Source organism: Labeo rohita, chromosome 16 (assembly GCF_022985175.1).
Source record: "Labeo rohita strain BAU-BD-2019 chromosome 16, IGBB_LRoh.1.0, whole genome shotgun sequence".
In the NCBI taxonomy this organism is placed as follows: domain Eukaryota; kingdom Metazoa; phylum Chordata; class Actinopteri; order Cypriniformes; family Cyprinidae; genus Labeo; species Labeo rohita.
Genome location: NC_066884.1, coordinates 17,608,404 through 17,626,148, shown reverse-complemented (window position 1 = coordinate 17,626,148; position 17,745 = coordinate 17,608,404). Strand labels below are relative to the sequence as shown.

The 17,745-nt window shown below is 37.2% G+C and overlaps 2 protein-coding genes across 2 annotated transcripts; one reads left to right on the top strand and one right to left on the bottom strand.

Moving 5' to 3' along the window:
- Positions 1–8,425: 8,425 nt before the first annotated feature.
- On the bottom strand, positions 8,426–12,689 carry alg2 (ALG2 alpha-1,3/1,6-mannosyltransferase). Its single transcript, XM_051131864.1, has 3 exons — positions 12,437–12,689; positions 11,447–11,772; positions 8,426–9,899 (listed from the first exon to the last, which is right to left on the bottom strand). The coding sequence occupies exons 2-3, from the start codon at positions 11,753–11,755 to the stop codon at positions 9,000–9,002; spliced, it is 1,209 nt and encodes a 402-aa protein (XP_050987821.1). The 5' UTR covers positions 11,756–11,772; positions 12,437–12,689; the 3' UTR covers positions 8,426–8,999.
- A 94-nt stretch (positions 12,690–12,783) lies between these two features.
- On the top strand, positions 12,784–16,453 carry sec61b (SEC61 translocon subunit beta). The gene is made up of 4 exons (XM_051131865.1): positions 12,784–12,936; positions 13,388–13,485; positions 13,728–13,832; positions 16,047–16,453. Exons 1-4 carry the CDS (start codon positions 12,934–12,936, stop codon positions 16,132–16,134), a joined length of 294 nt encoding a protein of 97 aa, XP_050987822.1. The 5' UTR covers positions 12,784–12,933; the 3' UTR covers positions 16,135–16,453.
- The last annotated feature ends 1,292 nt before the right edge of the window (positions 16,454–17,745 follow it).

Here is a 17,745-nt window from a genome sequence, read left to right as displayed (position 1 = left end):
TTTTGTATTTTTCGTTTGAAAGAAAAAAAAAAAAGTAATTAAGTACTTTAGTAGTTTAAGTATTTATAACTTCAGTTTTTAATTATTAATTTAAGCTTTTCATCTAATATTTATATTAAATTTTATTTCAGATTGAACTGTTTATTATAATTTTAGTAGTTAAAACTTCGTAGTTAAAACAAGGCAACATATCTAATTTTCATTTTAGTTTTTTAAGTTGTATTTTATTTGATTTAATTTCAGATTTATTTCATTAAACAAATATTATTTTTACTTTCAAAGGAAAAAGTCATATAAATCCTAGAAACTATAAAACACTCAAAATACTGAAACTAACAGTTACAGAGTGAAAACAAACAAAGACTAAACTGAAAAGACGGACTGAAAAAAAAAAAAAATTCATTCATAAAAACTAAATCCAAAATTCAGTGCTAGACTGAAACAACCCAGCGCTGGGTGAAATATGGACAAACCCAGTGATTGGGCTGTTTTGACCCAGCGATTGGTTTAAATGTTTAACACCACCTTCTGGGTAGTTTTATTTAGCTATTGCTGTCCACATTTCACCCAGTGCTGGGTTGAATGTAACCCAGCATTTTTTAGGGTTTTGGTAAAATGTCTCTTGTAATATAATGACATATCCGTAATTTATATTAATGTTACATATTGTTGTTTCTGCAGAATACACGGCTACTTCTTAAAGACTGCCAGTGAAGATAAATGTTTTTTGGGCCTAGATGGTATAGTTCTTCTACTAGGGCTAGTGTGATACTAATATGTCAAATTTCACTTTGGTTGATGAAGCATGACAAAAATGTGGGGTCATATGGGTTGTTAAAATACAAAAAGGTGCATGTGAGAATGTACTGGGAGTGAGTCTACCAAATGGCACAGCACTGATTTTGCTTAAAATAAATTATGTTTTGGTTTATATTCAGCTCAGGATCATCAAATTTTTTCATGAAAACTGTGTTAGTCTCTTACTTTCAGAATACGTGTTTTTATCATCGGCTTGACAGCATCATTTTATCAAGCGCAAAATCACACTCACAATAGCTGTAAACTCTCTGTGTTTCCTCAGTGAGTCATTAAAATCATATAACCTTCATCGCTCTCATGGGAATCTGAGTGATAGCTGGCCATCCGCAACAACACAATTAACCATTAGAGATCAGTAATGAGCCAATTAGCAATTACACACTCTTTAAGAGTCATCAGTGTGTGCTTAATTCACACCTCTGGAACTTGTTAAAGTTGTGTTTTTCATTCAGCTGGCCCATAATTCCTCTTTCCCATTCTCCACTCAGTCCAAGTGACTTAGACAGCACTCCTTTGGCGTTCCTTTGCTTTCAACCATATATTCATAACCCTATCTCAAAAAGGGGGAATGTTTAAAATATTGTGATTTTTCAGTTATTTGTGAGATCACTCTATCACTTAGTCCATGTTAATGAAGCGTTATGCCAGTGTGAACCTCCACTTCTTGAACAGTCCCCAATGACCTTATTATCCTGAATAATACTTCCGTTCCAACGAAAGGCTTCTATGTACACATTCACTAAACACATCCTCAGTTAATAGCATCACCCTAAAAACTCTAGGGATGGCCAAGTCACCCTTTACAAAATGTTAGAGAAAGAAATCAACAAAGATGCATATGTACAGTGCGTTGCAAAAGTATTCATAATTTTTTTTTTTTTTTACATGTTTTTGTCATGTTGCTGCATTATGTTAAACTGCAGATAATTGCCAAATGTTGATGTGTAAATCTCGCTGCATCATAGCCAAAAAGACTGCAAAGGTGCGTCAGCTACAGGTAAGTACTGAGTTAAGGGTATGAATACTTATGCAATGTACTCATTTCAGTTTTTTTTATTTTTAATACATTTATGAAGTTGACAATTCTGTTTTTGCTTTGTCATTATGATGCATGGAGTGTAGATTGATGTGGAAAAAAAGTAATTTAAAACAGTTAACATAAGGAAGCAACATAACGAAACATGGAAAAAAGGGGTATGAATACTTTCGCAAGGCACTGTATAGCTCGACAACTGCACAAAAATATTTCCTTAACCAGATTTTTTGTGTTGTGTATTACATTTTGTAGAACAAAATATACTTGAGAAGCTACATTTCTTAACACGTCTTCAAAATTAAAGGGATAGTTCACGAGAGTACCCCATGAACGTGTGTCAAAGACTGACACGGAAGCAAAGAAATTGTTGAATAAAGTTGTTATTTTTGCTATCTTTGCACACAAAAAGTATTCTTGTAGCGTCATAAAATTAAGGTTGAACCACTGATGTCACATTAACTCTCTTTAAACCATGTCCTTACTACCTTTCTGGGCCTTGAACTCGGTAGTTGCGTCGCTGTCTTTGCAGGGACAGAAAGCTCTCAGATTTCATCAAAAATATTTTAATTTGTGTTCTGAAAAAAATGAATTTCTTACGGGTTTGGAACGACATGAGGGTGAGTAATTAATGACAGAATTTTAATTTATAGGTGAACTATCCTTTTAAAGGTTTTTTTGTTATTTATTTGCTGTTTTGTTCTTGTTTTAAGCATAAAACTAAAATCATTTATTGTTTTTTAATTAATAAATTGATTTATTTGTGTAACTTAAAAACGTAAAATTTCTTTGCCAATGCATAACTGAACATCATTTACTATTGGCAAATTATTTTCATCATTTTCAAGCATAAATCTTAATGCATTTACTTTAAAACTTTTTTTTTAAGGTAGCATATCTTGAATTAATATATCTCTGGAAAAAAACTGTTAAAATATGGTTCTCAAATACAATTTTCTTGTTTCAATAATGTTTAGATACTGTTTTTTTCTTATCCGTTTGGTAAACTTAAATGTTTTATTGATTGAAACATATACCTACAGTAGATCAATTTCGCTGTTTTAAAAAACAAACATTTTTCAGTGCATGGCAAGGGATAAAACTTCAAATATATAATTCAATTTCCAGCCTAAATAGCCTATGCCTTCTCATTTATTTTAATATATATTTCATAAATATATTTTACCGAAAAACACAACAAAAATACATCCATTCATCCATTCTCCAAAACCTGTGTCATTGGAGTCTTAAAAAGTAGTCTACAGACTAAGAAAATTATTTTGATGTATAGAAGTTATCTCTCTTTGAGTTTCATTCAGCTTCTAAAACAGATGCCCAATTACTAATAAACATCAGTGGTCCACAATGTCATTATCTCAACAACTGAGTTTCTCCCTCCCAAACCAACAGCTCAGCTCACCCTGTTGACTCTTAATTAAATCCTTGGCACGCATATTCCTTTACCTCTCCATTTGCACGCACGCACACACACACACTCGCACAATGAAGTGTTGTCTTACTCGCGAGCTGATAGCTTTTAAGGGTGGGTGCTTTTATTGAGGGACCGCGCTGTGGGTTTATCAGAGCGGTCTGTGAATAAATGGCTAACCCTCGTGCCCTCTCTGTAATTCCGGCGCTTTCCATTAGCTGCTGTATTGATAACGGTCATTAGCATATTTATGGTGATGGCGGGAACGTTATTGTTTGTGTTGGTTATTAATCTTCCCTCTGAGCAACTGCTCTGACAGCTCAATCTATTCTGCCATCGCGACACACACCCGCTCACACGCGCAGCGCTTTCAAGTTGAACGCCGCTTTTGTTTGAGGGTAAATAGGCGGTGTCGGGGGGCGCGCGGGAAGCAGGACGGGATGGGTGATTGACGCGACCCCTCCTCAGGTGAGCGCTGATCTCCAGCTGGGCCGAGAGCTCACTGGCATCACTGTCACTCCGCCAACCGCTGCCAGCGTCACGCGATCGCTCCTCCTGATTACAACAGGATCTAAATGCGCAAATGAAAATGCATTTACTGTAAACGCACATCTGTAATACAGTTAAACACTTTTGAGAGTGATAGAAATGGGACAGCTGAAGTCGATGGGCATCAATAGTGCTTGGTTTGTGTAGTTGACTCTAAAGGGAGTTGTTTTTGTGCCCGAGGAGGGCGGATGGGGGTAGCTGAGCATCTAATCAGGGGTCCCAGGTGACTGGTGAATATGCGTGGTGTCACTCCTTCTGTTTGAGTGACAGCTCGCTGATTAAGGGCCAACTGAGGGCTGGAAAGCAGCCAGGATCACTGAGGGCAATGAGCATCTCCAACACACATTCTCAAACCACACACACACCATCTCTATAAACACACAGCACTCCTACATCAGAGCAAAACACCTGAGAGGGAGGCAAAAGCAGAAGGGGTTTGGGTCAGTGTTTACCTTGCTCAAATGATATCCAAAGCTTCAGTGGTTCAAAGTCACATTTACTCAGTAGCGTTTTCAGGTACCACGCAACCCACGCAACTGCGGGACATGATTTCATCCGAGGGGAATCGATTGATCTATAGCACTAGATATAAAATAGCAATTGTCTTTAACTCAATAAAGATCACATTTTCTAAGCTTTCAGCATGGGGTCATTGGGTTCGACACAAGATAAATGTGCTTGAAAGCAAACTGTTTTAAAAGAGTAGTTCACTTCCAGAACATACATTTACAGATAATCAACTCACCCCCTTGTCATCCAGGATGTTCATGACTTATCTTCAGTCATAAAGAAATTGTTTCTTGAGGAAAACATTACAGGATTTCTCCCCATATAATGGAATTCAATGGTGCCCACGAGTTTGAACTTCCAAAATGCAGCTTCAAAGGGCTCTAAACCAGGGGTGCTCAATCCTGGTCCTGGAGATTGACTTTCCTGCAAAGTTCAGCTCCAACCCTGGCTCCAAACACACCTGAACCAGCTAATTAGGATCTCAAGGAGCACTTGATAATTACAGATAGGTGTGTTTGATTAGGGTTGAAACTCTGCAGGAAAGTCGATCTCCAGGAACAGGGTTGGGCACCCCTGCTCTAAACGATTCCAGCCAAAGAAGGTCAAACGCCCTTTACAAAAAAAGGTAAAACAGTGATGTAGGACGGTTTTGAAGTTGAAGCAGAAAATGAGATGGGAGTTTTTTGACATTTTTATTCACTTGTTCCTCATGCTGGGAACCTTCCGATATCTGTACAAAGATAAGAACAAGGTGTTTAAACAAAATGCATCAAAGCGAATGTTCTTTCACTCCATTTGTCCTATTGACGACAGACTCAAGCGCGTGGACTGTGTCCAAAAGTGAACACGCATCTGTATCCAGAGTAGACAAGATAGTGGCAGTGACTGTAATTTCTATTTGCTTATGACACGATGCGACTCTCGCATTCATTATAATCAAGTGTTAACTGTTAAACGACTGAACGCCAGTGGGCGGGGCCTATGGTGAGAAGATGACTAAATATGTCAAACAACCAAGGCAAATTTTAAACATTTAAACATGCAGAGACAGATCCTTACCCTGTTCAACACTGAACTAGCAAGCAATTCCAGCTGCAGTGCTGAACCGATTCCCTATTGAGAGTCTCTGCATTATCACGTCTTCTCGCTCATTGTCTTACACGGACGACCAACCTTCTTGGGGGACTTGAATGAATTTGTGTCATTGTAAACCTGCAATATTTGAGAAATCACAGATTTGCAATGACCAACTTCTGTTGCAATGGCTTTCATATGGACAACCTCCTGTTGCAAGGTTTCATTTACCTTGGAGTGGCCCGCCATCTTGTAAACTCAGTGAAAATTGGAGGAATGCTGCCAGTTAAATAGGGTTTGTCATATAAATAAAGAAATTAGCACCAGATGCCAGATTTACAACAATAAATTGGAGGTATCTATAAGCATTTTGTAATTTTGATCAGAGTTCTCTTTCAAATCTCATTTAAGTTTTTAAAATGTGCTTCAGATTACAACTGATTTATGAAATATACTTAAAAATCAAACAGGACTAAGCAGTGACTTTGAAATTTAGGAAATTATAGGTTGATCTCCACTGTACATCCAAAACTACAATGGTTCGCTAAGCCACTTTTGCCTGAATAAAAACACTAGTTATGAAATAGTAACAGTCTTTATCGGCATAGAAATTACATTTTCTAAGCTTCCTGCACGGGGCCGTTGTCTATTATAAATTTGACACGTAACGTTTCTTTATCTTTGGCAATAAATAACTGGTTTTATTGAGGCTATCATTTTGCTCATAACTTGCCACGGAGAGATGTTATTGATTGCTATTTTAAAAAACGGAGCAAGGTTTTTATTTGTTTTATACCGCAAATGTAAATCAAAGCCCACCCCTCACAGCACACCAATAATCCCCACCAGATATATGCTAATGTGCTGGAATATTTTATTGAAGCCGTAAAATCTGAAATCATAATTTGCAAGCGTTTCATATAAGAAAACACTAAAAGACAGGCTATGAATACAAATGGTTGTAAACTAATATGTCATACAAAACAGTCAAGAGATATTCCTGTCTGTGTGTATCCATCAGGGGCAAGATATTATTCCCATTTCCTTTTTTCAACCCATTCTATACCAAACAACTGCTGTTACTACAAGATTTACCACTAGTCAGCAAATACTCAACTGGAAATTAGTGTCATGTGTCTCAGGCAAATATAAATGAATGAAATCTGCATTTCTTTCTGCACCATTTCAGAGCCAGTTTGGAGAAAATGTATTGCCCAGAGTTTAATTCATGTGCGACTGCAGCAAACAATATGAAGCCCAATATGTCTCGCTCATTGTATTCTCAAGTGCAGGCTTGATGAAAACAATTAATTACAGGTCATGTCCATCACATCTGCACTGCGAAAACTACAACTTTTTTCCGTTCTCCTATTCAGCAATCACATCCAAATATCTTTAGTTCTAACACAGTGAAAAGGTTTGAAGGTTGTGCATTCTGACCTTGTTATCGTGCCCACTTGATTTACATGTTCGCTGGCCCCATAACCCCTCTTTTTATGTATGATTAAAACCCAATCAGTGCACGGCTAAAAATAAGGTCCTCATCTTTAACGCATCGAGTGTTAATGAGGAAATGCAACAAAAACTGCTCCCAAACTGCCAACAAAACGGATGTGACGCTAGCGAGGCAATACATCTGACCGTCTGCGATACAGAATTAAAGCCTATTTAAAACACCCCCACCTCCCACTTATTAATTTAGCATGCGAGCCCAAGTGCACTGAGGTTATCGCAGATATTCAGAGTTTCGTATAAGTGGATGGGTCATTTAAAGCAGTGGTTCTCAACTAAGGGGTCTTAACAAACTTCCAAGAGGGCCTCAGGAGGACATAAATGATTTTTAAAAGGACGAAACATTTTAAAATAAGCTAAAAATCAACATTTTTTATTTTAATTCATCCCCTCAATAACCAATTGTTTCCTTTGGAACGAAACCCCGCTGTAAATCATTAAAATGGCACAGAATTGTATGACAAATATACATTTTTATAGTTATGCTAAGCTCAAAAATATTTCATCAAGTGTAAATTGTAATTTAGTTTTTTCAAATCTTTCTTAAAGGATTAGTTTCTGATAATTACTCAACCCCATGTCATCCAAGATGTTCACGTCTGTCTTCAGTCGAAAAGAAATTAAGGCTTTTGAGGAAACCATTCCAGGATATTTCTTCAAAGGATTCTACATGATCCCAGTTGAAGAGTAAGAGTCTTGTCTAGTGAATCATTTTCTAAAAAAAAAATAAATTATATACTTTTTAACCACAAATGCTCGTCTCGCACTAGCTCGACTTCACGCAGATTAGGCAGAAGTACTGAACCAGTGTTTACAAAGCGAACACGCAAAGGAAGTTTCACTAGCTCTGCGATGCGCGTCTACGACTTTGCGTATTATGTAATCACGCTGGAAAGGCCACGTGTGGTTTGTTCCTCATCTGTGTACTCCGGTTCAAAAACGTTGGGTAGGGTGAAAAACTCCATCTCATTTTCTCCTCAATCATCACATCATGCGTGACCTTTCCAACATGACTACATAATGCATGAAGTCGAGCTAGTGCAAAACAAGCATTTGTGGTTGAAAAGTATATAAATTTGTATTTTTTTAGAAAATGACCAATTGTTTCGTTAGATAAGACACTTATTCCTCAGCTGGGATCATGTAGAGCTCTTTGAAGCTGCACTGAAAATGCATTTTGAACATTCAAACCATAGGCTCCCACTGAAGTCCACTATATGGAGAAAAATCCTGGAATGTTTTCCTCAAAAACCTTAATTTCTTGACAAGACAGGATTGGCATTTTTGTTTTGACTATCCCTTTAAATTGGTTTATAACTGGTGTTTGGGAAACTTCGCTCAAAGGCAAAGTACAAAACGGTTTGTCAAATAAAATTAAAATGGAAATGTTAACAAAACAGTGATCTGCTCTTAATACTGGACAAGTAAGCAGACCACTGTTATGTCTGGTCAGCCTATATCCAATTTATCCAAAAATAAAAGCTTCAAGAGACAAACAACACGATGCAGCATCTCATTTAATCAGGGCTTTGGTCTCGTATCAATAGCATGACGAGATGCACAGTCAGTAACAACCTCAAACCCAATACAGCATATGACCTTCAGTGTCTTAGGAAAACTTTTCCTGTTTCTACTCAAACAAACTTGTTATGAGCATCTTTAGCTTGAGACTTTAATAACTCTTAACACCCTCCATTGTTATCACTAAACAAAAGCAGAGACACTGGTGAACAAGGAGGGCACAGAAACTTCTCTATTGATTTCTGCCCGAGAAACTCTCTAATAGGCCTTTGGCATAAAAAAAAATATACACATATATGATCCTCAGGCCTCGCCGTGACACACTTGATCAATGTGACCGGCGCACAATAATTCATTAACCTCTCGGTCGGACGAGTGCTCCACATTCTTCAAGGTTTGTATTGAACTCTTAAGCCATGTTAACTCCCACTGCTCTTTTCTTTCATTAGAGACGACATACTTTCATTAGTCCCACCATGGAAACCGGACTGCCAGAATGCATTCGATGTGTGCTGGTCCGAAGCCGAATGGCCTTTATGATGTCATAATTGGTTATTGGGTAAGGTTGATGATATGACTGTAGAGCTGCTCGGTGAAGGCCTGCAGCGAGAAGCGCTGCTGTACCCGCTCTCTTCCAGCCTGTCCCATACGCTGCTTGAGTTTAGGGTCTGTGACGAACTTCTGCATGGCTTCAGAGAAGCTCTCAGGGGTTGGTTCGCAAAGGAAACCTGTTTTGTCATGGGCCACAGACTCTAGTGGTCCACCTGAGTTAACTGCAATAACCGGGCAACGTGAGTACATGGCCTCAACAGGTACGATGCCAAAATGTTCATTGCTTGGAGTGTACAGTACACAAGTGCTGCTGTGCAGCAAAGACAGCTTCTGTTTGTCTGAGAAGGAGCGCAGGAAGGTGACGTGGTCCTCCAGACCAAGAGAGCTCACTAATGAGCGCAGCTCTTCGTAGTGCTCTACATTCTCAACTACGCGCTCGTCGTAGCCCCCCGCCATCACGAGGTGCACCCGCTCCCATTCCGCCACAGACAGATGCTCCTTTAGGGCTGCTAACGCTTGCAGTGCCAATGGCAGGTTCTTTTTACGCTCATAGCGGTTGATTGACAGAAATACGAGGCTCCGCCCCTCAGGGAGCAGCCCACTGAGGCCCTCTACTTCAACATCGAAAGCTGACGAGTTCAGAGAGGGATAAAGGACGTCTGTTTGAATCTCAGCCAGTTTGGGGAACGTCTGTTTGAAGACTCCTGCAGTGAACTGGCTGTTGACCAAAATGCGGTCGGCCATGCCCGTGGTCAGTTCCTCGAACCAGTCGATGGGACCGCGATATATGCGCTTTAGAGTAGAGCAACGCTGAGTCAGTAGTTGGTCGGGGAAATGACAGTAGAATAAGACTTTCTTTCTGTGCCGTGCCAAACGCAAAAAGGGAATACATGCAGAAACCTGAAAGGGGGAGATTGGCAAAGAAAATTAAACCTTGTGGTTGTGAGGAGAAGGATTGACTCTTGATTCTGACTGGTCAATCACAGCATTGTGAGGTCACACATTCTTCTGTAGTTACTACTAAACTGTTTATTTGACCAATATCTATGGTATGTTTTATTCTGTGCTCAAATATTATTGGTTGATGGCTTTTCTGTAGCTTGTGCTAACAACACCAAGATAATGGGTTTGATTCCCAGGGAATGCATAAACTGAAAAAAAAATTAATGCTCGCAATTCAATGTTGCTTTGGATAAAAGCATCAGCAAAATGTATAAATGAAAATATAAAATGTATTACTTAGCTCGTTCTTCTAACATAATAAAAAAAACTTCAAGGTCAGTTCATTTATATGCTTCAGAGTACCATACCAAAAAGGTCAAAAGGTTTCGAACAGTAAGACTTTTAATGTTTTTTACAATAAACCAAGCCTGCATTTATTTGATTCAAAGTACAGCAAAAACAGTACAATTTTGAAATATTTTTACTATTTAAAGTAACTGTTTTCTATTTGAAAATGTTTAAAAATGTAATTTATTCCTGTGATTTCAAAGCTAAATTTTTAGCATCATTACTCCAGTCTTCAGCGTCACCTGATCCTTCAGAAATTATTCTAATATTCTGATTTTCTGCTCAAAAAAACATTTATTATTATTATTATAATGGTGAAAACATCTCAGGAGAATTTTCCTGGTTTCTTTAATAAATAGAAAATTCAGAAAAACAGAATTTATCTGAAATAGAAATCTTTTGTAACATTTTAAATGTCTTTATCTTTCTATTCATCCAAGAATTCTGAAAAAAAGTACTCAACTCAACTGTTTTAAATATTGATAATAATAATAACCGCAAATAAGCATTAGAATGATTTCTGAAGGATCATGTGACACTAAAGACTGGAGTAATGATGCTGAAAATTTTCCTTTGATCACAGGAATAAATTACATTTTAAAATATATTCAAATAGAAAGTTTTTTTTTTTTTAATAGTAAAAATATTTCACAATATTACTGCTTTTGCTGTATTTTGGATCAAATAAATGCAGGCTTGGTGGGTAGAAGAGAATTATTTAAAAAAAAAAAAAAAACATTACAAATCTTACTGTTTAAAAACTTTTGACTTGTAGTGTAGGTCTAAATATCTTCAATTCAAATGATAGAAGAACGTTTGCAGACAAAAAGTTAGATATTATGCTTGAAAATGTTTCTCAATACATTGTTAAAGTCCACCAATGAAAAGCTGTGTTGTTAAACGAAGCTAAAATAAAATAAAATAAAATAAAATGCGTTTAGGTACTTTAAGTATATTACTAAAACTGAAATAAAAAATAAATAAATCTAAATAGATATATTAAAAAAGACAATAGAAAGACAAAAGCACATTAAAAACGTCAATTCAGTTGAATACTGAAATTGCAAAAATAAAAGCTAATACTTTTAAAACTGTAACAGTATTAAAGTAATATTAAAATGACACTGATAATTTATGTTATTATCATTAGTAGTTACCTGATCACAGAAGACAACATCGAACTCCTCCCCACTAAAGAGCACAAGATAGAGAGTTACATAGATCATGCGCAGGTATGCACACAGAGCATGGAAATAACCGAACACACTGGTGGGCAGCCAGTCACCCACGCACACCACAGGAAGGTCAGGTGAGAGCGTCTCAGAAAAGCAATGCTGGGGGTCATAGTGTGCCGTCCAGATCTGAACGCTGCATCCACGAGAGCGCAGGGCTACAGCTGCATCCACCACCAGACGCTCGGCTCCACCTATACCCAGATCAGGGTGCAGGAACACCACCCGAACCATCCTGTCCTGACCAGAACCTGTTGAGTCAAGACAAAGTAACTCGATTTTCCAGTTGCTGCTGTACAGAAATCTGTTGATCTGTCACACACATACTTACACTTACTTAGCAATCTAAATGAAGATGTTTCTTAGACTTTTATTGTTATTTTATACGCCAAGTTACAAATAAGTTCTTTATTGGCACACTTTTTGACTTCTGGGTACAAATTAGCCCCAAAAATATGCTCAAGTATACAAACACAAGTTGCAGAAAATGTCTTTATCAGATGATTAATCTTGAACACATCAAATATCTCATGTCAGTGCTGTTGCAACAGGCCAGCGCGCACACGTCTCTGCGCGCGTTCATGTGATCATGTCACTGGGTTACACTATCTTAAGCTCTAATACATTCTGTTATATGTTATTACAGTCCTGCATCATTAAATGTCTGCAGATATATATAAACAAGCGGGACACGTCAGCTCAGAGCTAGAAAACGTCAATATTCATTCTCAATGTCGTATATTTAGTAAAATGTAAATCTAGATTCAGTATATACCCTGTCCCTGCTACACACTAATTAGTAATACTGTAACATCATGTATAATGTCATATGTTGTTTACACATATTCAGTTTATGCCAACAGTGTTACCAACCCGACAATATGTTTAAAAATATCGTGACGAGGAAACACTCACCTGTACTTTTACGTTTCTAACACTGGTGTCTGTATGAATGATCAAATATGGCTCAAAGTTCGCGATTTAGTGAAACTGGCTTCCTGATTGAGCCAAAATGTCTGCCCTGCTCCGTACACATCATCCATCGCACATGACACGTCACTGCACTCCGTTGTAGCGCCTTTGAGCTTTCCAGAAACACATTTTGAAGCTAAGCTTCATTTGCTGAATTTATTTGTTTTTGTTATTATCCCTGTAAACGTTTTATGTCAAATCTACGTTCAGAAACCAAACCAAATGTGTTAAAATGTAACACACATGATCACCGTTCCAGTCAGGCACGCTACTGGCACCTATGATGGTCCTTTCTTTGGCTGTCGTGGCCTTCTCAGTGAAACGTCATCAATAGGCTCTCTCTTGTAGTGGTGTGGATCGGCTGGTGCTCAGTTTCAGAGGCAGTCAACTACGTTCATTCTTTCACCCGCAGTCCCTTGAAAAAAATAGTATTAAACAAAATGGTAAGTTCCTTAATGTAGTTTTTGTAGTTGTGTAGCTTTGTAATAAGTGTTCTGCGCGTGTTTACGATTATATGCACATTGTTATGTGGTAGCCAGTCATGCTCTGTAATAACGTACCGTTATTGCAACAGTTAACGTAGTTCTGTTATTTAATTGCTTAGCAGCTACTTAGATTTGAGTTGTAATGACTTGAATTGATGTTTTCAATAGTATTCAGTTACGTGCTAGTAGATTTGTACGCAAAGTTATATGGTTCCTTCACTCACTAGCTGCAATCACCGCATTTGTTTGGGAGACGTGGCTCTTTTGGACCCCCACACCAGCTCCTCAGTCTAAATCTGACCCACTCTCTTAGCATGAATGCTGACGTGTACTATAAAGTGTATGTGGAATTATCTCAATGTTATATAAGTTTGAATATCTAGTAATCTATATCTTTTCTGTTTTCCAGCCTGGACCCGCAGCTAGTGCAACAAATGTTGGTGCCTCCAGCCGGTCCCCTAGTAAAACAGTGGCCCCTCGCACCGCTGGCACCTCAGCCAGACAGAGGTAAGGACTTCGAGCTAGATCAAAGAGCTTTCTTTATGTTTCTGTGATTTGATCAGCATGATACTGTTTGTTTAGATCTACGTAAATCACAAATTGACAGATGAGGCTGTGTTCAGTGTTTTGTTCTGCCAATTTGACGACATCAGGGTTTGATTTAATTGGTTTAGCTGCACTGATAGAGTGTTTGATAATATCTCAACACTTTTATTTGTCTTACATATTTTTTTTGTTGATTTCCTCAGGAAAGCCCCTAGCAGTGGTGCACGCAGCGGAGGCAGATCCACAGCATCAGCTGGCACAGGAGGGATATGGCGCTTTTATACTGAGGACTCACCAGGACTTAAAGTGTGAGTATTCACACACAATACAGAATAAATCCTTTCTATTCAAAGAAGAAAATCAAATATATTTTTATTTAGCAAAGGATGCATTGCGTTTATAAAAAGTAAACGCTCTTATAATATTACACAAGATTTATTTTTCATTTATTAATCCTGTTTTGAACTTTTGACTCTATTCATTCAAGAAGGCTGCAAAAAATGTATCATGTTTCCACAAAAATATTGAGCAGCACCAAATCAGAGTGTTTCAATGAAGAATCATTAAGTTTTGCTGTCAGAGGAATAAATTACGTTATAAAATATTACAGTAGAAAGTTGTAATTTAATTACATTGATGTACTGAAAGTTATATTATATTGTAATAATATTTCACAATTTTAGTTTTACTGGATGATTTTGATCAAATAAATGCAGCCTTGGTGAGCATAAGAGGGTAATTTTAAAAATATTTAGCAAATCTTACCAACCCCAAACTTTTGAATGGTAGTTTATGTACTTGAATAAGATTATTATTTTTTTATTTAATATATTTCGCAGATGTTTTCCTAATATAATTACTTAATACACATAACTGTGACATGCACTGTTGGGGCAACATTATTATCCAGTTATTCAAATAGATATAAATGGAACAATAGCACAAATAATGAGGGAATTTAAAAATTCAGATACAGTCAGCCAATTTGTATTAAAATTTGTTGAATTACAAAGACTTCTTTAGATTTTAGATCTTTGTTTTTCTTTTTTATTGCTAGATTATGATTATGCTGTGTTGTGAAAAAAAACTAGCTATTAAATTATGTTTGACATGACCCTGGACCACAAAACCAGTCATAAGTAGTACGAGTGCACATGTAGCAATAGCCAACAGTACACTGTATGGGTCAAAATGATCTTTTTTTCGTTTATGCCAAAATCATTAGGATATTAAGAAAAGATCATGATCCATGATGATATTTTGTATATTTCCTACTGTGAAAATATCAAAACTTAATTTTTAATTAGTTATATGTATTTCTAAGAACTTCATCTGGACAACTTTGAAGGTGATTTTCTCAATATTCTGAAATTTTTTTTTTTTTTTTTTTGCACCCTCAGATCTCTGATTTTTTAAATAGTTGTATCTTGGCCAAATATTGTCCTACCCCAACAAAGCATAGATCAGTGGAAAGCTTTCAGATAATGTATAAATCTTAATTTAAAAAAATGACTCTTATGACTGGTTTTGTGGTCAAGGATCACATATTTTTTTAATCGCATTTTATTGCTTAAGGACAAAATAAGAAAAGGTTCTGATTTGAGATAGTTAATGTGCAAAGAACCAACACAGATGCTCATTTTTAATTCATCCCCTCAGCTCAACAGGAAGTGACACGAAAAGGAGGGGCAGTGGGTTCTGAGAGGTTTAGCATTTATAAGGATAAACATGAAATTTTAACGACAGGAAATTGGCCTCATGGGCTCAACCTCCGTCTTTATTTGATGTCTCCCCTGCCGCTTCCCCTCCTACAGCTGCGTACATGTGTGTGCTGTATGTAGAGCCATTCTTTCATTTTCTCTGCACCTAACTTCAATAATAGTGTCGTTTTCTGGAGGGATTTTGTTTTTAAAGCACCGGTTTGCATAGATAACATTACATCTGTTCATTCCATCATACACAGTAGCTGAACATGTCAGTATGGATTTGAGTGTGGCCGTATTTACAGTCAAGAGTCTCCTAGAGTAGGAGAGTCTGTGTGGAGTTATGTGTGTAAAGTATTTTTCACTCTTTAGGTTTTGTGTGTGTGTGTCTGTGTGTTTTGAGCTTAATTAAAGTTCTGTCGGAAAAGGTCACATCAATTAAAGCCTGAGGGGTGGGCCTTCAGTCGGCATGGTTACACGGCTGCCTAGCGACCCAGGGGATGGTCAGTTCCTGCTTTAATAAAGCCCCACATTTTCCGACTAGCTCGTTAACAGTATCAGACTCGCCAGCATTTAGAATCCTAATTACTCCGTCTTCTATCACATGATCGAGACGGGCAGTCCTGATTGGCCCACTGGGAGGAAATTTGTGCTGAACTTTTTATTCAAATTCTCATATTGTAAATTTCAGAAATAGTTACTGAATTTAGTCTGTCTTTCTGTCCTCCACTAGGGGTCCCTCTGTCTTACTGTTCTTTTAAAAGATCATAATGAGATTTGGCAGTAATTTCATCTCTTCCTCTTTCTCCCTTCTTGCAGTGGCCCGGTTCCAGTTTTGGTGATGAGTCTGCTCTTTATCGCATCTGTATTCATGCTGCACATCTGGGGCAAATACACCCGCTCCTAAACCTCATGACCTCTGGACTCCGACCCTAAAACCTGTCACCGAATCTTAAGCCATTGGACTTGGACCAAACTCTGACCATCAACACCCCAATCCCTTTTTATTTTACTAAAACCTCCATTTCAAGGGGTTTTCACCCCCATACAAGTTACCCAGCCACTACAACCATTTGGTCATTTTAAAAACCATGAGCTTTTGCTTTTTTTTGCTTTTTTTTTGTTTTTTTTTTTTGGGCTCACCGGATCAGGACATCTTTTGTTTTTGTTAAACCTTTGTACAAACTAATATGTAAAACTGTACAATAAAATGCTGTAAAACATCATTGTTGTTATTCTTTCATCTTCAGCAGGGGAAAAAAATCAGAGGGTGTGATTTGCATCACAGGGCATAATTTGCATATCTTCAGTTTGTGGCATAAGGGGTTGTATGCAAATGTGCATTCCAGACGTGCCGTTAGTGCACGAACGAGATCAGCTACACCCGTTCTTGAGCGTGATGTCATATTTGCTATTACCCCAATTCCACTGAGCCTGCAGCCATGTCCCATCAACACGAAATCAAACGTGCCTGTACAAACCCCAAATCTTTCTCTGTAACAATTATATACAAAGCGGATTTTAAAAACTATCAGTTAATATTTTAAAACAGCATAATAGGTAGTTTTGCTTTAAAGGCCTGTAAATGTCTCATTATATATTCCTGATCTGTGGTAAGTTGGTAGTTTTCTTTTCAGGCTTAGAAATTACAGGTTGCTCAGCACTCCAGAAACCAGAAAATCTGAATCTGTAGGCCAAGCATAGAGTTTCACTTTGAGCTTTTTACATGACTTGAATTCTGTAATGCAGGGGATTGAGTTTGATACAAGCCTAAAGTTTGCTAAACATAAATATGGAGTTGTGGTTGATGTTATAAGAACTGTCTGAATAAAAGGCAAGCGGCCCAAGTGAGTGGTACAATTGTAATATGCATGTTATATGAATTCACAAAGGACTTGTTAATCTTATTGACAGAAAGACACATGTAGAGTCCCCTCAGTTTAACACTACAGTTTAGCAGGAGTCATCTTTAATGACAAAAAGGATGTGGATACACTTTCAATACTGAAAATGATCTATTTTTGTATATTTCATTACCTACAGGACATGTAAGCAAGATATATTGTGACTCTGGACCACAAAACCAGTCATAATGATACATTAAAAAAAAAGTTTAATAAATAAGCTTTCAATTAATGTATGTTTTGTTAGGATAGGACAATACTTGGCCAAGATAGAACAATTTGAATATCTGGAATCTGAGGGTGCAAAAAAATTACAATATTTTGAAAATCGCCTTTAAAGTTGTCTAAATTAAGTTGATAATACTAATCAAAAATTAAGTTTTGATATATTTACGGTAGGATATTTAGAAAATATCTTCATGGAACACTTTACTTATCCTAATGGTTTTTGGCATAAAAGAAAAATCGATCATTTTGACCCATAACAATGAATTTTTGGCTATTCTACAAATATACCCGTGCTGTTTAAGACTGGTTTTGTGGTCCAGGGTCACATATAACCTGTCGCACATAATTTGGTCATGTTCAAAATCAAAACAAGCTAGTTAATTTCG